This window comes from Sinocyclocheilus rhinocerous, unplaced genomic scaffold (assembly GCF_001515625.1).
Source record: "Sinocyclocheilus rhinocerous isolate Xijiao unplaced genomic scaffold, SAMN03320098_v1.1 scaffold620, whole genome shotgun sequence".
Taxonomy (NCBI): Eukaryota; Metazoa; Chordata; class Actinopteri; order Cypriniformes; family Cyprinidae; genus Sinocyclocheilus; species Sinocyclocheilus rhinocerous.
Genome location: NW_015637138.1, coordinates 47417 through 69437, shown reverse-complemented (window position 1 = coordinate 69437; position 22021 = coordinate 47417). Strand labels below are relative to the sequence as shown.

Here is a 22021-nt window from a genome sequence, read left to right as displayed (position 1 = left end):
GAAAACTTTAGAAGCGTAAATGAAAACTCTGGAAGCGCATTTGTAAGTACAGATCAGCTAATGAAAGAAGAGAAAACAGTTGCAAAACATGCAGTGTATTAAAAACGAAGTCAAAGATTTTGCCTGCATTTAATTTTTTTTCAGTTTCAAAGACGTTTTATTCAGTTTAAATTTATATTTTCATAAGTTTCTTGAAAAATTACATTCATTTTAATTGGCACAAAGGTAATCCCATAACTATTCATAAAAATAAAAAAAATCAGTTTTTACAATGTGGATTTTTTTCAGGCACAAGATTTGCTGAATGATGCTACGTGGCCTTTAAATCCAAGTCATAATTACCGCATCGAAAAATATGTCATAAGCAAGACTTACAAGATGATTTATTATGTATGATTAAAGCCAGAAAGAGAAAGGAATCGTTTTTAGCTCTCTAGAGTCCATATAGACTCATACTCAGCACTCCTGCGAGCCTCAAATCAGGTTGGATATTAGCTCATGCTGCACAATACTCGTGAATTAAGGGCTCGTCCTTGTGGAAGATGAGACTCGGGTCATACACCAGGAGACCCAGCTCACCACCAGCCATATCTTCTCCTCAACAGTGATTAATGTGCTAATTAGAGCTGGACAGTTGCCAGCGCGATCGCAGCATGAGGGCAGAGCGGGTGGTTTATGAAGAAGGAGGAACCTGAGGGGTACAACAGGTGAAGGCAGGGGCAAGGGCGAGCAATCCTTCACACATCTCTGAGACGTCGTCTAGTCCTGCAGTTCAGATTATAGCAGCAAGCGGATTGAGGTGGAAACAGAATTGCCTGTATACATGGGATCAGCGTGTTTGTGATAAGTGAGCAGTTTTTGCCACGACAAGTATGATGTGGCCGTGGCCATCTGTTAGATATTTCAGCTTATGGGACACATAAACACAGAGAGTTGTTGAGCTATGAAATGTTCACTCTGTGCTTGTTTATTGGTGAATCACTCATGTTTTTCAGTATTAGGCACATGTGTGATGTGATTAACTGTTCTAGTCGAGTCGTGAACATCCTGTGAGAGAGAATTTTTGGAAACGCATTAGTTTTGTCTTGATCGGTGCCCACACTTTTCACCAAGCATTTTTCACCAAGAATGGATAATAATGATCAAAACAATGTGAAAAATGTATTTTGGGTTTCACAGAAGAAAGAAAGTCATAGGTTTGGGAAAGTGTTATTTTAGTATTAGTTAGCTATATAATGTTATAGTATGTTTTAAAGGGGTCATATGATGCAATGTCATTCGTTGTGAAAGCGAAACTACTTTGTTTGACCTTCCAAAAGAGGACGGAATCCGCTTCGTCATGCCTAGAGCTGATCCGTGCTGGTCCGCCGTTCTCAAGCCCGCCGGCCGCCGTCACACGCTTGAGTTATTCGGCCAATCACAACACACTGGATAGCTGGCCAATCAGAGCACACCTTGCTTTTCAGAACTATGAGCTTTGTAAAAATCGACGCATTTCAGAAAGGTGGGGCATATAGGAGAAACAATAATGTACAGTATGTGGAAAATAATGTGTTTTTTGAACCTTAAAACGCATAAACACATTTCATTACACCAAATACACAAAATAATGTTCTTTTTAGCAACATCATATGACCCCTTTAATATGTTTAATAAGTATATAGTATGTTTTAAATTCACTTTTATTTTTAATGTTCACAGTGTTCATTTTAATTTTAGTTTAAGTGTTAGTAATTTTATAATTTGTAGTAGTTTTTTATTTCTATATATCTTTAATTTATATTAATTTTAATTTTTAGTACTTTTTTATTTAGATTTTATTTCAGCTTTATTTCAATTAAAATTATTATCAATTAAAATTTCAAAAATTCAGACTTTTTTTCCAATGTCATAGAGAAATCTTATTCATAAATGGCTGAAAACACAAAGACAGTGTTGGTCACATGTCCATGCATGCATGCCTATAGAGTTGAGAAGTAATAATTGAAATTCAGCATATATTCTGACATTACGTGTTTTTGGACAAAAGCCTGTGTTTACAGCAGTGAGTTTCAAGCATCTACTCACTGTTTTTTTTTTCAAGAAAATGTTTAAAGCGACTTTATTCATCAAGGTTTAAACAGCCATAGCAAGTATAAATCTCTCTTTAAATTCAACGCTTTTGTCGCCTTTCAAGTTCTTTGACAAACAAAAAGATTTGTGCATTTTGTGAAAAGCCAGTGTTGTTCTGTAATATTAAAGGGTTCACCAGTAAGAGAAGACTGAATCTGGGTCTTACACTAATATATTAATCCATGCAATGCTAGACTACAGTATATTGGGGGATACAGTATTATCCACCTAACATATGTATGCCACAGGACCAATGCTTAATCTGACGCTTGTCATAATGGCAGGATGACAAATGGCAACTGCGACTAGTGAAGCCTGTTATTTCTGTCTTTTGAATTAATTAATTAATTAATTAATTTTATTAGATTTTTTGGCAGAAGTAGATATTTAGCTCTTGGCTTGAATGCAAATCCATTCACGTATTCTCTCAAAATAGCAGCTTTGTGTTGAAGCTTTTATGCAAGAGAAAAGCTGTATCTATTTCAAAGCATTGAATGTGGCAGTCTGTCTGGGGGAGCAAACTGCCACGTTCCCTGAGCCTGGATTAAGATAAAGTAGGACAAATGAAAAATAAAACTTGCTTGAAAGGCTCTAGACCCAGCTGTCCCTCTTTCATCCAGTGTGGAATTATAAAGTAATGATGCTCCGTGGCAGCTTTTCCCTAATACATCTTTCCCCATGCGCTCTTATCTAAACCCTCTGAAGGGCTGTTATGGGATTTCTTGCATGCACAGTGTTGTTGAACATAACCAATCGCAATTTATGTATCGCATATCTTCCATGTCTGTTTCATGTAAAATGTGTTACATTTTCAGCTGTTGCATTTAATTTTCAGAAGACGATTTCGACCAAGTTCTATCCATTTATTGATTGTTCAAGAAAGCACATAAAAGCTGGAAAGAGATGTTGAATGGGATGTTATCGGTCCAAAACGTAGTAAACACAAACGACGTGCGGATTATTAACCCAGTCACCGTCTCTCTGGGTGGGTCGATTAGCCGAGTCTCGACACGGGGAATAACATAGTTTGGGACTAGCTCACCTCTGGGATGGATTTATTTATGTGGCTCTGAAATGAACAATAACAACATCCTGTCTATTCCACACACACTTCCAGATGTGTGTCAGAATCCCAGCCAGCCATAACCTTTCACAATGACATCCACGTTCATGCACCGCCATATAATTACATGTTAGCGGCTAGCATAATTTTGCATGTAATAGTCAGGCTGTAAGTGTAGGAGTGCTTCAGTTAGCCTAAAACATTTCACAAGTCTCCTCCCACTCCACACACACACACACACACCGACAGATGGCCGCTTGTCAAACCTGACACGGATTCTTCAGGTTAGAATGATTGTCCTTTTAAGACCAACGTCTGAGTCACAAACGGGCGAATAGGTTGTGGGTCTCTATAGTGGGGGATGCAGATGAGCGGCCGTGTGTGTAAAGAAGGAGAAAGAGCGCGTGGTGAGTCAGTGGTGGGCTATTAATAATGTACATCCCAACAGGCTTGTCATTTACCATCATTGCATGATCTCTGCAGGGGGGCGGAGAACAAAGACTTCCAGCCTTTTGAAATGAGCCCGACCTGTGTGAGATTCAGCTTGGTAAATGTCCTTTTACTCCCATAATTCAAAATCATGAGTTGTTGGAATACCAGTGATCATAAATTCAACTTTTTTTGGTGCCCCGACCTGTGTGAGATTCAGCTTGGTAAATGTCCTTTTACTCCCATAATTCAAAATCATGAGTTGTTGGAATACCAGTGATCATAAATTTAACGTTTTTTGGTGCAGTGATGAATATGTTTAGGTCATGTTCACTGCAGGGGTTCCAATGTGGTAGCATGTGTAACAACCTAACAGGAAGTCATGAAAATGGGAAGCCCAAATGATTAGTTGCTTATTTAAGAAAGCAGTGGTTGTGTCTGAAAACATAGTACCTACTATAGTAACTACCTCGCTAGAAGAGATACCAAGTTTCCGGCTACATGTGTTGTGACTAATGTGACTAATGAGAAAAATGAATAGTGACTATCCTGAGCTATAATTTAAAAGAGAGCAGACAGGTAAACATATATTAGCTGTTTGGTCCATTTCATGCTTTGTGTATGTGTGTGTGTGCATGCGGGCGTGCGTGCGTGCATGTGTTTTGGTATATATGGTTTTTGAGTACACAAATGTGTATAATGACATGGGTACTACAACGTAAACATGGTTTATGGCTTCCTGTGTCCCCATAAACCAAAAGGCTTAAAAACATACTAAATGGTGTTTTATGAAATAAAAAATTGCCGGTAGTTTTCTGTGAGGGGTAGGTTTAGGTGTAGGGCGATAGAAAATACAGTTTGTACAGTACAAAAACCATTACGCCTATGGAGAGTCCCTGTAAACCACATATACCAACATGTGTATGTGTGTGTGTGTGTGTAGCTATATAGATAGATAGATAGATAGATAGATGGATGGGTTTATATTACGTTTATAGTCTAATGTAAAAATAAATTATTAAAATATTACATGTGCTTAATGTTTATATACTATTATAGTTTTTTTTAAACATTTGAACATTTTAAGATTTTTTCATCTAATATTTATATTTAATTGAATTTAATTTCAGCTTTTTGAATTAACAAAAACTATTTTTAATAGTTTTAGTAAGCAATAATACTGCTGTAGTGTTATATAGAAAGCTGAAGATAAATATTAAACTTAATTCAAACTGATTTGTATAGTGCTTTTCACAATTAACACAATTTTTTTTATCATTATGCGCACAGAATGCGGTCTTAGAAAGCATGTTGCTAGTTTTTGAGACACAGCCAACATATAAGGATATGTTAAAGTAGCCTATTTTTAATAGTTTTAGTAAGCAATAATACTGCTGTAGTGTTATATAGAAAGCTGAAGATAAATATTAAATTTAATTCAAACTGATTTGTATAGTGCTTTTCACAATTAACACTAAAATAAAGTTATTGCTAATTCATGTTGATTTATTTCTATATTTAATTTTAGCAGCTGAAGTAATTGGCTTGTACAGCATATGTAAGGGATGATGATGATTTTGCTGTGCATGGTCTGCTCAGTGGAAGAAAGCCAACCAGAATTAAGGGAATGACTAATGTTTTGTGCCGGTCACATGACCCACTCAGGCTTTCAGCTGTAGCTAATGAGTCTCTCTGCTCATGTCACTCACCTCACAGATGATTAAAAATCATATTGCTTTCCCTTTTTCGTGCTTCATAATAAATTGTAGAGGATGAGAGGGGTAAAGAATGGCTTCCTGAACACACCGCCAAGAGGGACGAACCCTGTCAGAGCCAAGCGTGTATCATTCTTTCCCATAACTTGGCATGTGGTATTGCCGAGGGCACTTACGAGCTTTGTGTGCGGGCTGGCCAGCTCTAGGTAAACGGTGACACTATTTTACCCTCTCTTTTCTTAACCAGCGCTCATGAATAACACATGGCTTCGTCTCCTGAAAAATGCAACATGCTGTGGGCTGTTTGGGAACAGCCTGTCCTTGTCCTTGCTTGTGCATATGCCTCCTGCGAGTTAAATCCTGTTCAGTAGGTGACGGGCCACCACAGTGGACTGCAGGGGACGGAGAATGCATGCACACTGCCAATTTGCAAGCTCATGCATGCATATATGTATTACACCACTAATGTTATGTTTCTGTTTGGGGGCCATCAGTCACCCTCGGCATCAGCTTTCATTATCAGAGTTGCCATCGGATCTGCATCGATTGGAGGGTGTCCACTGGGTGAGATGGCTTTTGTGGAATGGGGCAGATGTCTGTGTTGGGTGTGCCGTTGGTTGGTTGGGCACTTTTCTGCAACATCTGCACTCTTTCTCTTGTAAAAACATGCTTTTATATGCTAGGGACGGCCTGTGCTTTGTTTGTACACTGTTAGATTGGCCCAAGGGAATGAGTGGATGCTTATTTAACAGTGACAAACAATGGTGGATTGGAGTCAGTAGATCTTACCGGCCAGCGGGGGAAAAGGACAAGTGAATCATTTTATAGTCAGTTTAAAAAAAAAAAAACTAATTAGCCTTTGGGGGATGAATTTATTTGTTTGATTGATAGCATTTTCAAGTAAATGTCCAATCTGTTGTGTAATTGCCTTTTGGTTTATTTCTTTATTACTATATTTTGTATTTAAAAAATCAATTTATGAATTATAATGAAATTATTATTGAAAAAAAACATGCCTCTTCCTACATTTTTTTTTACTGCAGATACAAGCAGAAATCAACACTAGTGGCAGTAAAACACCAACAACATGTATTCCTTTTTTGCACAAATTATAATTACAGGGGCAGATTAATATTAATAAAGAATTAATTTTGCACAGTACCTTGCACAATATTGTGTTACGATCTTAAAACTTTTACCATAGTGTGTGATTTGTGAAACGTATTTATTTTTACATTCGCATCACTTAATCAGGTCCATAAGTATGGCTTTTCTGACATTGTAAACTTGCTCGGTAGCTCACCTGGTACAGAATTGCACAAGACTTGTGAAACACGAGTCATGATAAAACAGCTCAAAGCCTCGTAGAAGCATGTTTGCGTCAGCAAATGCATTTTTAACTCACGTTTGCTTTTGTTAACATTATAGGTTAGGTTTAGGGTAGAGTTTAGTGGTGGTACATTATTTTCAAATGTTGGTAGATTCACATTTATCTGTTTCAGGTAAAAATAAATGTGCTTTTGGCGCCACTCACTGGATATTTCACTTTGAAAGTGCCACTTTAAAATGTATATTTCATTCAATACTGAAAAATATCAAGTAAGTCACCTAGCTTTGTGTCTAACAGACTGATTGTTAGCTTAGCAACATGCTAAGAGATAAGAGTCTCTTATTGAAATGATCAGCAATCATCAGTAATTATGGTCAACCAATATTTAGCCATTTTTAAATTATCAGCATTGGCCAATAGTTGTGCAAAGTTAATTCCAGCATACAATTAGCACTAAGTTTTGTGAGTAAGGCTAACCAATGAGCTTAATTTGCATAGAAAGATGCATGTTTGTGCTAAAAAAGAATGGCAGTGAGCTAATTACATTTGCGATTGTGAGTAGTTAGTGAATACCATGGCACAACAACGGTAGTGATTTGCCTCTAAAAATCTAAAATGTGAAGAAGGTTTGAGTGAACAGGAATGTGGCAGATTGTGTTGGATGGTGGAGTGATGAAGTTGCTTATGGTCAGGTTGGGTGCCCAGACTGACAGATGAGCACTTCAAATCCTGACGTGAATCTCTTACTGTCCATAGACAGACCTGCACCATTTGTCCCAGCCTGAAAGATATGAATATTCATAGGCAGGAGATGAGCATGAGTTTAACTAACAAAGAAAATGGAGCACTCTGCACTCTGGATCTCACCAATAACATGACATTTCAATGAATATTTATAAGTAATTATCACAAGTCATTGCATTTATAAAGGTCTGCCAAGGGATGGTTTAGCCAGGACTCAGTAATACAGCAGAAATACTGCAGAGGTCATATCATAAATATGAATCGATGGCTGAATTGATTTATTTGGAATCATTTTCATGCTTTACATTCTACGGTTTCATTTGCAGCCCACGACATGTGAGATTACACATTATAATTGAGGTGTTAATCGAAAAAATTCATTTAAGAGATAAGACGAGAAGATATTGCAGCTGTCAGATTGGTGATTAATTTGTGGACAACGGTGTGTGGAGGTGTTATTACCGAAATGCATTTATATTTCACAGAGATTAGAATATGAGTGGCATTTATGCTTGTATGTGTGTGTGTGAGGCTCTGTACCAGCCGCTGGTGAGAGTCTACAGCCCGTGGGAGCTTACCCTTTGATGTGGGAAACTCAAAGGGCCCCCTGAGGCAGCTGCCATGGGGCAGGGGTCGCATTTTTAATCTGTCAGTCACCACTGGGGATTTATGGGTAACTTTTCCTGCCAAGCCAGACAGCGGGGAATGTAGCATTCTGCCGTTCGCTCTCAGTGTGAAGGGTAGGCATAGAAAAGAGAAGGGGGCAGAGTTCACAGTGTTTGCCATTAACACTGATGCTTAGTAAGGTCAGCACAACCAGCCATTGTTGAATTTGGCTGTCTGCAGAGTTAAAGAATTGGCTTCCCTGTTGGATTTTGTTTTTTGAGACTTAAGTTGTTTCAAACAACTTTGAGCTGCCTATTTATGTTGTGTTCAGGTCCAGGGAAGTTCGTATTTATGAGTTGTGAAGTTGTAATTATGATGGCAGGTGCGTTCAAATCACTCTGATTGGATGTCGATGTATTGTACCTTTTGCACATAAAAATACAGCATTTCTTTAAAGTCTCCTTCTGCAAAACGATGAAGAATCAGAATGAGTATCAGGTATGTTTTTGCTTAGTTTTTTTTTCAGTTTATGAAGGTGCTATAAACTGAATCCTTATATTTTATCATAATTGTACAGTTGTATTTTATACAGTACATGCTACTTAGCTAGTTTTATTGAAAAAAAAAATATTTCAACAAATTTACTGGCAACCACAGATGCTGCATCCATTTCGTCTGCCATGTTTGACGCCCCCAACTCGGAAATCTGGGCTCAAAGAAAATCCTTTAAAAAATGTTAACATTTTCAAAGAAAATCATGAGCTTCCCACTTGTATTTATTATTTTGTGTTGATGTTTATGAGCATTCAACTAGTTAATACACACTTTCCGACATGAACGCAACACAGATACCTTGTGTTACCCAAATTCTAAGGCAGCATCACACTATTTTTTGTGGAGTGGCAATCCCAGAATGCTATGTGGCAGGCTCGGTAAAAAAAATAAAAATAAACATACTTATAATTAATTCTGAAAATAGTAATAGTCTAATACTCCAATAGTCTAATAGTCAATAGTCTATTCAAAATTTAGTCTATTCAAAATTTTACTCTTTTGCAAATTTTTTATGTGCTTATCAAACGCTGTTGTAAATAATTGTGAGTCAAGTCAAGGAGAGTGAAATGTTGATATGAGTGTAGCTTTATTTACAAAAATAGGCTAATAGTTAAGTTAATAAATAATCTAATTTTAGCAAATATATGTGTATTCTATGCATATTTTCAGAATTGTGTAGCTAGCTTAGCAACATGCTAATGTCATACACTGTTGACATCAATTCTGAGGTATATTTGTCATGCAGAGCACTATTTGTGTTGCTACCTATGTAGAGCGCTTCAAATTTGTCACTTATGATGTTCCTGCTTATGTACAAAACCATTAAAAGTTTAGGGTCTGTAAGATTTTCACTGTTTTTGAAAAAAGTCTATCATGCTCACTAAGGCTGCATTTATTTGATCAAAAATACAGAAAAATAGTAATATTGTGAAATGTTATGACCATTTAAAATAACTAGCTATCTATTTTTATATATTCTAAGATGTAATTTATTCCTGTGATAGCAGCTTAGCCATTACTTCCCTGCAAACATGTCCTTGCGGGGCCCATGCTGGCTTTTTGCGGGCACAGTGGGCTAGGGCCAGCCCACACCAAACCTAAACAGGCCCAGTGCGGGCTTGCCCAGGTGAGGCCCACAGCTTTGGGCTTACCGCAGGCTCTCTGTGAGCAGCCCACACTATGGGACTGCCCACATTAATCCAATGATGGCCCGGTGTGGGCCAGACATGAGCCTGTTAAAAATAATTTTGTGGGCAGTTTTCTTCCTTACCACTAGGGGTGCTAGAGTGTTTTAGGTTTCCTTAAGTAAAGCCATGTGGTAGAGAGAGTTAGCAATAGCAAGCAGAAGTAGCCAGCATGGCTCACCTGCTAAACACATTGTGCTGTGTCCTGGTTGGGAAATGTGTCATTTCAAGCCCAGTCTAAAGGTACCTATATACATATAGAATGCTGCACCCAAACAAATTCATAAGGGAAGAAATGTAAACAATAAACCAACTCCATAGCTGATTCTAAGTGATCAAGGGCTTAGGACGTTCCAGTTCAGCCCATTCCAAGGGTTCCGCCCGAAGTGGGCACTCATGCAACGTAATCAATGTCGTACATCCGAGTAAACGAGACGGAGGGAAGTTTGCAAGTGAAGGGTATTAAAAAACGGACTGGAACGCAGCCCAGGGTTCTTCTTCTTCTTCTTCTTCTTCTTGCTTTACGGCGGATCGCAGACTTATAAGTCCATTACCGCCACCTATCTCTCAAATGGGGTTGGGCACCCCTGTTGTAGATTAATAGTGTGGGCTAAGTGAGGGCTGCCCGTGCAGGGCCAGAACTAAGGGGCCAACATTTTGCCAATGAGCAAAATCTCAGAGGCCCTGCGCTGGCAGCCCGCTGGGGGCCCTTAGGCTAGCCCTAAGTGGGCCCATAAAGGGCCAGTGCAGGTTTGTTTGCACGGTTCAGTGTACAGTATCACAAGATCCTTGTAAATGTCTTTACTGTCACTGCATCCATGCTGAATAAAAGTATTAATTTCTTTAAAAAAAAAACTTACTGACCCCAAACTTTTGAACAGTAGTGTAAATAGAAGGCAGCTCACTAGATTTTGAAACAGACCCCTAGTCATGTCATGTCTCTTTTATGTGGTCAATTATTCAGCTGTATTTAAATGTGAATGTGTTGTCATAAAAACACTTTATAATTGATAAGATGAGAAAGCCAAGGCATTACATGCAGGAAGGAGCACAGGAGATTTGAGGCCACGAGCTGAGAGAAAGCAAAGATAAGACGCCTCATTCATCTCTGACTCACAATTCCCAAGTTCCTCAATGAAGATCCATGAATAAACACCTCGCACAAGGGAGAAGATGAAAACATACCAAACAAAAACAACACAGCATACAGCTAACACTTGTCTCAATCTCCCATAGTTCTCAGGGATGATTTCCGCCAGCCTCCCAATGATGTGGTGGTGGCAGCAGGAGAACCTGCTGTGCTGGAGTGCGTCCCTCCCAGGGGTCACCCCGAGCCCACCGTTTCCTGGAAGAGGAACAATGTTCGTGTCAATGACAAGGACGGCAGGATCTCTGTGAGTCAATAGCAGAAAGTGCAATGTTGGCACAGGAGTGATGATTAGGTTGTAGTGCAGCAGTGACATCACTCTACCCCTCTGCAACCAGCATCGATTGAAACATAAATCAGTGCACTTGATCACGTCCTGTTCTCCACCAACATTGACATCACTGCCAAAAGCAAATTGTCTAAATGAAAGGTGCACTTAGCATTAGTCTATGTTTATGTTGTGCTGGTTACCAGTGTTGTTACAGCTAAATCTAAAACTGTTTTTGTTCTTTGGAAAAAAACAGGGGAAAAAAACGCACAAAATAAAAATATAAATACTAGATGAAAATTTTTAATTTTAATTAAAAATGTTGCTTAAGTTTAAGTACTAAAATTACTAAAAAAAATAAAATAAAGTTAAGAAATATTTAAAAAACAAAAATAATCACAAATAAAAAAAATCACAAAACAAAAATATGAAAATATGAAAATAACAGCTAAAAATAAAAGCTATACATACTATAATAGTATATAAATAACAAGATAACTATAATTACACTGGTTTCTGAAAAAAAAAAGTTTGGTCATGTGACCTCAATATGGAGTCAGCTTGGACCATTTAAAAATACAACTGCTTTTATTAGGCTTCTGATATAAGTAGTCTTCGTGTCATGTATGTCTATGTATATTTTTCAAAAGTACATATTTTTTCAAAAATATTATTCATTTCTTTGTGTTAACCCAGCTAATAAGGAACATTCTCAGAATGTTGTCTAACGTTCTGGCAAGGTTCTCTCAAAGTTATGAACAAACGTTCTTCCAGTAATGTTAATAGAACGATCATTCAGAGTTATTGGGTCTTTAAAAATATTCTGAAAACGTTAGCACAAAAACATTCATGGAACGTTTAATTTCTGAAACATTTTCATCTGAATTTTTTAAATGTTACTACTTGTTTCAGAATGTTCAGAGGACATTCAAAAATTACATTCACATAATGTTTGTATGTTCCCTTAACATTTGAATAACCAAGAAAAATGGTTTCAGAACATTCAGAAATTACATTTTCATAACTTAATGAAAGTTAGCAAAACATTCTTAGAACATGTCTGTTAGCTGGGAAAACATGTTTTTTTAAAAGAGGAATACATTTCTGAGTGTACCTTAATCTGAAGGAGATACTGAATACTGAAAAATCTTTTTAAAGAATCAAATCAAGTTGTACTATAATAAAGTGATATGTGTGATTTTTTTTATTCTTCAGATGCGTGGTGGTAAGCTGATGATTTCTCACACCCGGAAAAGTGACGCAGGCATGTACGTGTGCGTAGGCACCAATATGGTGGGCGAGAGAGACAGTGATCCAGCCGAACTCGTTGTGTTTGGTAAGTCCAATTTCCTGGCTCATTTTTTTGGTTTCACAAAGGAGTGAAAATAATCACTGTGTGATATGTGTGTGACTGTGTAAGCAGAGAGGCCAGTGTTCATCCGCAGACCTGTGAATCAGATCGTTTTGGCTGAGGAGACTGTTGACTTCTTATGTGAGGTTCATGGAGACCCGTCTCCGACTGTCCGCTGGAGCAGAGACGAAGGAGAACTACCGCGGGGGAGGCAAGACTCCGCTTACAAACATTTGTGATGCTGTTACAGGAGCTTTATGGAGCTCAAATGCCAGTTTAATGACTTTTATGTAGTGACAGATTAGAAAATCAGTTTCCTATTTCTGTTATAGTTGAGTTAGAGAAGCAGAAAGCTCATAAAACCAATAAACCTCAAACTGAGGAATAATATTTATTGCATAATACAGCATTATACAACAAAACCTGAGAGATTTCTATTCCTCCACTGAAAGTCTGTTACACCAAAACTTAGACAATTCAAGAAATTCATGAAGATATGTGCTTCCATGTAACGTATTTGATAAGCTCTATTGTGTGTATGTATGCTGATCATTGTTTATAAGATAAACAGATTTAATTTATGCTTTTATTCACATATACAGTAGGGCTGCACAATACTGATGAAAAATGTAATATGCGATAACTTATGTATTTGCGATATGATAGGATATATTATATAACATTTAAAAACTACAAATTATATAACAAACATTTTTTGGCTCTAAATTGTTGGCAGCAGCTGCGAGTGACTCATCTTTTCAGACTAGTATAGGCTTCTTATATAAGTAGTCTTCGTGTCATGTATGTCTATGTATATTTTTCAAAAGTACATATTTTTTCAAAAATATTATTCATTTCTTTGTGTTAACCCAGCTAACAAGGAACATTCTCAGAATGTTGTCTAACGTTCTGGCTAGGTTCTCTCAAAGTTATGAACAAACGTTCTTCCAGTAATGTTAATAGAACGATCATTCAGAGTTATTGGGTCTTTAAAAATATTCTGAAAACGTTAGCACAAAAACATTCATGGAACGTTTAATTTCTGAAACATTTTCATCTGAATTTTTTAAATGTTACTACTTGTTTCAGAATGTTCAGAGGACATTCAAAAATTACATTCACATAATGTTTGTATGTTCCCTTAACATTTGAATAACCAAGAAAAATGGTTTCAGAACATTCAGAAATTACATTTTCATAACTTAATGAAAGTTAGCAAAACATTCTTAGAACATGTCTGTTAGCTGGGAAAACATGTTTTTTTTTAAAGAGGAATACATTTCTGAGTGTACCTTAATCTGAAGGAGATACTGAATACTGAAAAATCTTTTTAAAGAATCAAATCAAGTTGTACTATAATAAAGTGATATGTGTGATTTTTTTTATTCTTCAGATGCGTGGTGGTAAGCTGATGATTTCTCACACCCGGAAAAGTGACGCAGGCATGTACGTGTGCGTAGGCACCAATATGGTGGGCGAGAGAGACAGTGATCCAGCCGAACTCGTTGTGTTTGGTAAGTCCAATTTCCTGGCTCATTTTTTTGGTTTCACAAAGGAGTGAAAATAATCACTGTGTGATATGTGTGTGACTGTGTAAGCAGAGAGGCCAGTGTTCATCCGCAGACCTGTGAATCAGATCGTTTTGGCTGAGGAGACTGTTGACTTCTTATGTGAGGTTCATGGAGACCCGTCTCCGACTGTCCGCTGGAGCAGAGACGAAGGAGAACTACCGCGGGGGAGGCAAGACTCCGCTTACAAACATTTGTGATGCTGTTACAGGAGCTTTATGGAGCTCAAATGCCAGTTTAATGACTTTTATGTAGTGACAGATTAGAAAATCAGTTTCCTATTTCTGTTATAGATGAGTTAGAGAAGCAGAAAGCTCATAAAACCAATAAACCTCAAACTGAGGAATAATATTTATTGCATAATACAGCATTATACAACAAAACCTGAGAGATTTCTATTCCTCCACTGAAAGTCTGTTACACCAAAACTTAGACAATTCAAGAAATTCATGAAGATATGTGCTTCCATGTAACGTATTTGATAAGCTCTATTGTGTGTATGTATGCTGATCATTGTTTATAAGATAAACAGATTTAATTTATGCTTTTATTCACATATACAGTAGGGCTGCACAATACTGATGAAAAATGTAATATGCGATAACTTATGTATTTGCGATATGATAGGATATATTATATAACATTTAAAAACTACAAATTATATAACAAACATTTTTTGGCTCTAAATTGTTGGCAGCAGCTGCGAGTGACTCATCTTTTCAGACTAGTTAACTAGTCATCATGACAGCTTAATGACAATCGTAGCAGTCACGTGGCTAGTTTATTTTCTGCTAAATTACCTGTAATTCTCAATATAGCAATGGAAACGGAAATCACATAGTACAGTGATTTGAACTAATGAAGCAAAAGGTTGTTAGATTTTATTGGCAGTAAGGCATACAGTATGCTATTTAAAAGAAAGCTCTCTTGGCCAACAATTTTAGAGGTTTCAGTCTTTTCCCATTCAAATGGATTGCTGTAGCTGTTTGACTAGAAAGATGACCGCCAAGTGAACTGACTTGAATCTTGATCCCATTTCCATTCTCTCCCCAAATAGTTTGCTGTCTCCATTCTACTGTCAAATAAAAAAGTGGCAAAAGTCCCAAGAATAAAATATAACTAGTGTTTCCTAGAGTTTGGGGCACAATACAGTGCAGTACAGTGGCATATTTGATGGAGTCTCACAGAAATGTCCTCTTAGAGAGCGGAGGGATGTAGACAGGCTGTAGGAGGAATGTGCGATGACTGTTCAATCTGCTCTCCTCACGGACAACTACTGTCTCTTTTCACCTTCTCGGCCGAGTAGATTTGAGATCCGTGGTGACAACAGCCTGCGTCTGATAAGGGTCAGAGCAGAGGACGAGGGCACTTACACGTGTGTCACAGAAAACAGCGTGGGCAAAACCGAAGCATCCGCTGTGCTGCAGGTCCACGGTAAGACGCACAGGCATGCATCCTTTTACACGTGTGTCGACACACATCACAGCGCATCTGAAATATGCATCACAAAGAAGCAAGCTGATATTCTTAGCTTCATGCATATGTTGCCACTCATCTCCATTAAACAGACCTCACCGCAGCCATTTGAACCTGTCAGGCACAATCAGTCTGATCTGTGTGAAGTCACCTGGAAAGATTTATCAGCTCCTCTGTTGCTGCTCAAATGGTAGCTCTGTTCTAGTGAGCTGCCTCATTGCCTAGATAGCCAGCTGACTTCTAAAGCCCAAAGTATACTCCGTTTTGACGTAAACACTTAGCATATGCATTTGGATGAACACATATGCTAATTTTGATATTTACGCAATGCTCACTGTACACATAAAACCGAAGTATAATTTTGCTTTAAGTTGGCATCCTGACTGCCATGGAAGTGACTGATTTAGAATCTTTTACATAGGCAGCAACACAAATAGCAAGAGACTCGACTCACAATTGGTTTCATTAAAGATCATGTTCGCATGTTGATAAGCTAACGTAATACTGAAATAAGCATGAAATACAAAAACATTGGGTACAAATTTTTTTTAGACTGAACTATTTTTCTTGATACTTTTCAGTGTTGAATTAAATATACAGTACTGTGCAAAAGTCTTAGGCCATTAGTATTTTTTTTCACCAACAAAAATAAAGATTATAAGCCAGTTATTTCTATCTTTTGTAGTGTGTCAGTAGGAAATATCAATTTACATTTACAAACATTCCTTTTGCCATCAATTGTAATAATCCAGTGAGATTTTTGTATGCACAAGGAGTCTGACAACAGCCAGTGCTGCACACAAAGATCTGATCTCACCACCATCCAGTCCGTCTAGAATTACATGTGTAAAAGGGTGGTCACACCAAATATTGATTTGATTTAGTTAAAAGAAGTTAATTGATAAAATCTATTTATGACATTATTTTTGAAAACATCCTCACTTTACAGCATTTTTACACAAGTGCCTAAAACTTTTCACAGTACTGTAGCTTTGTAGGGAGGTTTCTTCAAGTGTCTCAGAGAGGTTGCCACAGTTCTTCTGGATTTAGTCTGTCTGTTTCTTCATGTAATTCCAGACAGACTGGATGATGGTGAGATCAGATCTCTGAGTGGAGCACTGGCTGTTGTCAGACTCCTCGTGCATACAAAAATCTCACTGGATTATTACAATTAATGACAAAAAGAATGTTTGCAAATGTTAACTCATATTTCCTACTGACACACCACAGCAAAAGATAGAACATTTTAGTTTTTTTGTAGGTGAAAATAGTAATGGCCTAGGACTTTTGCACAGTACTGTACATTTTAAGATCAAAAGTTTTATACACCTCATCCACCATCTTGGATTTAGTTTTTTTCTGAGCTTATGTGAAACTTCTATCATCATTTAAACACCCTCATGTTGTTCCAAAACGGGTTCTTTCTTTTATTATGTGGAACATAAAAATAAATACTAAATAAATATAAAATATAAGTTTATGAGATTTGTAAATTATTCCATTCCTTTTTTACTCACAATTTGTACAGTGTCCCAACTTTTTTGGAATTGGGTTTGTAAGTATATACATAAAATAAATACATAATGTTAGTGGGGACCAAATGTTGTTTTGGACCAAATTGAGTTTCATTGTATGAACAAAAAAGGTTGAAAAACATTCTTCAAAATATCTCCTTTTGTGTTCCACTGAAAATAGAAACTCATACAGGTTTGGAATGATATGATGGTGAGTGAATTATTGTAGAATTTTCTACTTAGGCAGCTTACTATGTTTTGGAACAGAGCAACTATGTGGAGCTTATGTTAAAGCGTGTGGATTACTGTATTTGACAGCTGTTATAGAGAGACGGTGTGCTTTAGCAAACTGCCGGAGTGCAGAGGCAGTGTTAATAGAACGTGGCAAAGTGTGTGTTTGCATGTGTGTAGAAATGAGAGAGAGAAAGAGTGAGTGAGAGAGAGAACTGGATGGGAATCTAACTGGCACAAGCCGGGGGAAGCAGCTGTAGCAGACCTGATTCAATCAATTCATCCTCCAGTTATTTTGCCAGTCTGAATTAAGATGAGACCAAGCAGCTCTGCCTCCATCTCCTTCCTACTGCCTCCTTTTTCTGCCTCTCTCTCTCTCTCTCTCTCTCTTTCTCCATTTTCTGACTCAGGGCCATTTTCTTGATGTTTCATTTGTGAATTTTCTGTCTCATTTGCTTTGATGTTTTGTTGCCCTTCATCATTTCATCCTTACCAACCTTTCCTTCCCCTTGACTGCATGCTGCCTCATCTCAGAAGGTGGCACAGGCAGACAGTTTTTACAAGTCTGCTGCTTTGCATTGTGGGTATAATAAAAATGTGTGTGAATGCTTCAAAAAGACATTTTAAGTCATTACTCTTTACTGCCATTAGATTAATATGGATTTCAGAGCTCGTGAAATAAGACATTTAATGCAGCTGATTAACATTAATAACACTGAAACATGAGCATTCATACATTTTAAAAATGGTTTAAAAGGAGTGACTACTAGATTTTCATGCATACATTTGGCAGACATTTTTATCCAAAGCAACTGCTTACAAAACGATGCATTTAAGCGGAACATTTTATCAGTGCTAGCATTACCTGAAGATCAAACCCATGACCTCGCTTTACGCTCTACCAGCTACAAGGATTTTGAGACTGAATTCAGTTGCTGTCATCTACTGTACCTCTCTCAGATTATGAAAATTAGAGGTAAAAATAGAAGCCTTTGAATTTGACTTATTAATTAGTGCAGGTTTTACCACATTAATTTGTGGCACCTATGTTAGTGACATTGGTTTGAATCTGATGTGTGACTTTGACTAAACCTGTATCCACACGTCTCCACATTTCCTGTCCTCTTTCTCACTGTATATATCAATAAAAGTAAAAAAGGCCAATAAAATAATACAATTTGCTAGCACCTTTAAAAAATAATAGCATATTTATCAAAAATGTTATCCAAAATCCCAAATTATGGTTTTGTCAAACCTGCCAATGGTGAGTACATTTCATAGTATATATATATATTCAGCATTTTTTAAAATTTGGATATTAGTGACAAGCAGCATTTGCAGTATTTTGAAGAGTAAATGAAATGAGTTACTCGCCAGTGGCTGAAAACATTTGCATAATACTGCTGTAATACATCTGTAGGAATTATAGTCACATATGTGGAATATTTCTCATATTAATCCACCAAAACTAAAATATGACCAACAAAATCCCAAAGTGTTGTTTATTTATGTCACTCAGCTTCACATATGACATGAGCCAGTATCCATCTCTTAGTGGAACTGTACCTGTCACAAATATTCCACATATGTGACTAATTCTTACAGATTTACTTCTGTATTATGCAGCAGTATTATGCAAACATTTCCAGCCACTGGCGAGTAACTAGTTTCATTTACTCTCCAAAGTGGTTTCTACTCACATTGGCACTGGATGAGTTTTACATTTGAACCCTGCATGTACATGTACAGAAGTTAGAGTAAAATAGTTATGTATGCAGTTTGTTAACTTTTACTTCCTGTGTGATATAATAAGAACACCTGTGCTCATGTGAGATTGACATGGCCTGTGTCTGTCAGGGGAATGCTGTCTGCTCTGATCCTCTCAGCAGATGTTTGCTGCCTTCTAGCCTAACATTTTCCCAACATACCAGCGAGCAAAGCCACGGCATCAGTGACTTAACACGCTGAAGATTACGACTGACCACACACATCTGCTGTTTTTACACTCATCAGACAAGCGCACACGATGAGCGGCCATGTGCACAAGAGCTTTTACCGAGCCCAACAAAATGCCCACAGGATGAGTCGTGAGTCAAATGCATCCTTGTTCACTGGATCATCTCAAACGTGCCCTGTATTAAAAATGGGAAATGGTGCAGTTTAATTCTGTGGCTATTAAAGAGACATTTCATGCAAAAATTAACATCTGTCATCATTTATTCACCCTCATATGTAAGCTTCTCTCTGCCACGGTTTAAAAAAATAAAAAAAGGTATTTGTGAGTTTTTATCTCACAATTCATAATTGCAAGATATAAATGCAGAATTGTGAGATATAAACAGATTGCGAGATATAAACACAATTCTAAGAAGAATAGTCAGTGTGAGGTAAAAATTCGCGATTGCAAGAAAAAAGATGAAAAATTGCAATATGTAAACTCGGAATTGTGTGAAAGAAAGTCAGAATTTTGAGTTTATATCTTGCAAGTCAGAATTAATTTATCTGACTGCAAAAAAAAAAGAAAAAAGTCTGAATTGTGAGATAAAGTTGCAGTTACCTAATTTATTTATTTTATTCTGTGGCGTAAATGGGCTTCCAAACCCTCATGACGTTCCAAACCTGACTGACTTTCTTCTGTGGAGCACAAAACAAGAAGTATTTATATATTTTTTTTTACCACCAATAGCCTTGTGGGCAGTGCACCAACATATGTATAGCACCGTTGTGCTATGTGCATCCCGAGTTTGAGTCCCGGCTAGTGGACCCCTTCAGATCCCGATCCCGCCTCCTCTCTCTCTCACACTTCGCTTCCTGTCATTATTCAACTGTCCTATCAAAATAAAAAGCAAAAATGCCTTAAAAAAATGAAGTATTTTTTGTCAGTGAGGTCTAAAACAACATCCCCATTGGACCCCATTGACTTCCATTGTACACTCTTAAAAATAATGGTTCCAAAAGGGGGTTTTCACAGTGATGCCATGGAAGAACCATTCAGTAAACAGTTCTTAAAAGAACCTTATTGTGTAGAACATTTTAATAATCTAAACAACCTTTTTTCCACAATAAAGAATGTTTTGTGGAATAGAAAGGTTCTGTGGATGTTAAAGTTGCTTCATCGAGCCATAAATGCTAAAAAAAAAAATATATATATATATATTTTAAAAATATCTTCTGTCCCTTTAAGGCTCCAGAATTTCATTCTACTCTGAAATGTTTCTTTAACTCATTATTTCAATCCCTAAAGCTAACATACATGCATACAAGTCAATCTGTCGCTTGGGAGGTGTCACCTGCAAACGTGAGCAGTAGCTCCTTCAGCCCCGAGCCACTTCTCCCCACACTATTATTCTCCTCCAGGTTTAAGTGATCTTTGTCAGCTTCTCGTCATGGGTTTTTATTTGTGTGGGAGCTTGTAGCCCCGTCAGAAAATTGTGAAAATGGAGAAACAACTCGGATGAGTCAGATCTCGCACTTTCTGTCTGCCTTTCACGCTCTCATACGCCTTCTCTCACTTGAGTCTGGTGTACAAACCTACTGTGAAGTTTCTGAACAGCAGGGTAGCGGTCTGGTTATCTAAACAAAGACACAGCCTTGAGCCCAGTGCCGTACTAAAAAGTGGGTGGGAAAAGACTGCTGGATAACATTGGTGGTTCCGTTTGGATTTCAGAGCGATAAACCGAGCAGTAACCACCTCAAACATCGCCGCTGAAAACAGATGGTTTTTGATACCGTGCATCCACCACTATCCCAGCATGAGCCGCGGACTCCAGCATCGGAATTTGCTTTGCAGTCACAACTAATTACTTGCTTTAATCTGGGCTGAGTGGAGACTCTATGTGTTTTAAATCCGACAGCTCTCACGCTAATGTGCAAATCACAGAGCTGATGAGCCTCAGAGGACAGCACTTAACTGATAAGTGATTTAAAATACTGAGAAATCCACTTCATGTTTTTATAGAGTGGGCGAGCGTAGATGGAGTTTTGGTGAGGGTTAAATTCAGTCAAACCAAGTTCAAGTACAAGTAGTTGTTGTCAGAGCCACCCATAGCAAAGATGAAGTGCAAATGATGTCTCTTCACCATCTCAATTGTTCCTACTAGAAAGCTAGATTTAAAGAACAATTTGAAAGGTTTTTCACACAAAACAGCCGCAAACACCCTATTCGGTTTCTTCTTCACTTGTGTTTTTTGGAAATTCTGTACAGAAGTTGTGTACTAGTGCCCCCTACAGTATAACAATGAAAACACGGATTGTAGGAGCACAATTATAGCTAAAATATATTTAGACTTTATAATTTATAAGTATAAGTCAAGTATACTTAAATGTCATTTTAAGTATATTTCTGAGAAGTACATAAAGCCCATTTCTGAGAAGTACATAAAAAGTAGACTAAAAGTATACTTTCCTATTTTTAGTTTAAAAGAAGTATACTAATAGCACACTTGAATAAACTTCTTTTTCGTAAGGGCAGTCATCTTAGTAAAATACGCAAATATTGGTAGTCTGCTGTTTCCTTTTGGATTGTAAACTGATTTTTGGGTGTTGGTGTTTTTAGCTGATTAGCATAGTTTCTTTAGTGAATTAGGTGCTGAAACAACAGTGACAGTGTATGCAAATAAATAACTCCCCCTGAGACATTTACTCGAGTCTCCTTCTTCTCAGATGTTTCTCTTGAGCAAAATACTCTGTCTTTTCTAGAGTTTTCAGAATGTTTCCCTGCAATGCCAC

General features: G+C 37.4%; 1 protein-coding gene across 4 annotated transcripts in view; it reads left to right on the top strand.

The window, feature by feature from the left end:
- Positions 1 to 22021, top strand: part of LOC107748585 (roundabout homolog 2-like) — a 59713-nt gene that overhangs the window by 13562 nt on the left and 24130 nt on the right. For 3 of the 4 annotated variants that reach the window (XM_016563438.1, XM_016563437.1, XM_016563436.1), the window contains exons 1-3: positions 13904 to 14018; positions 14106 to 14244; positions 15379 to 15506. In XM_016563438.1, the coding sequence (XP_016418924.1) occupies positions 13916 to 14018; positions 14106 to 14244; positions 15379 to 15506 (370 nt within the window). In that variant the 5' untranslated portion in view covers positions 13904 to 13915. Of the gene's footprint in view, positions 1 to 10974; positions 11133 to 12368; positions 12490 to 12576; positions 12716 to 13903; positions 14019 to 14105; positions 14245 to 15378; positions 15507 to 22021 lie in introns of those variants that run through there. The other variant, XM_016563439.1, reaches the window with a different exon arrangement.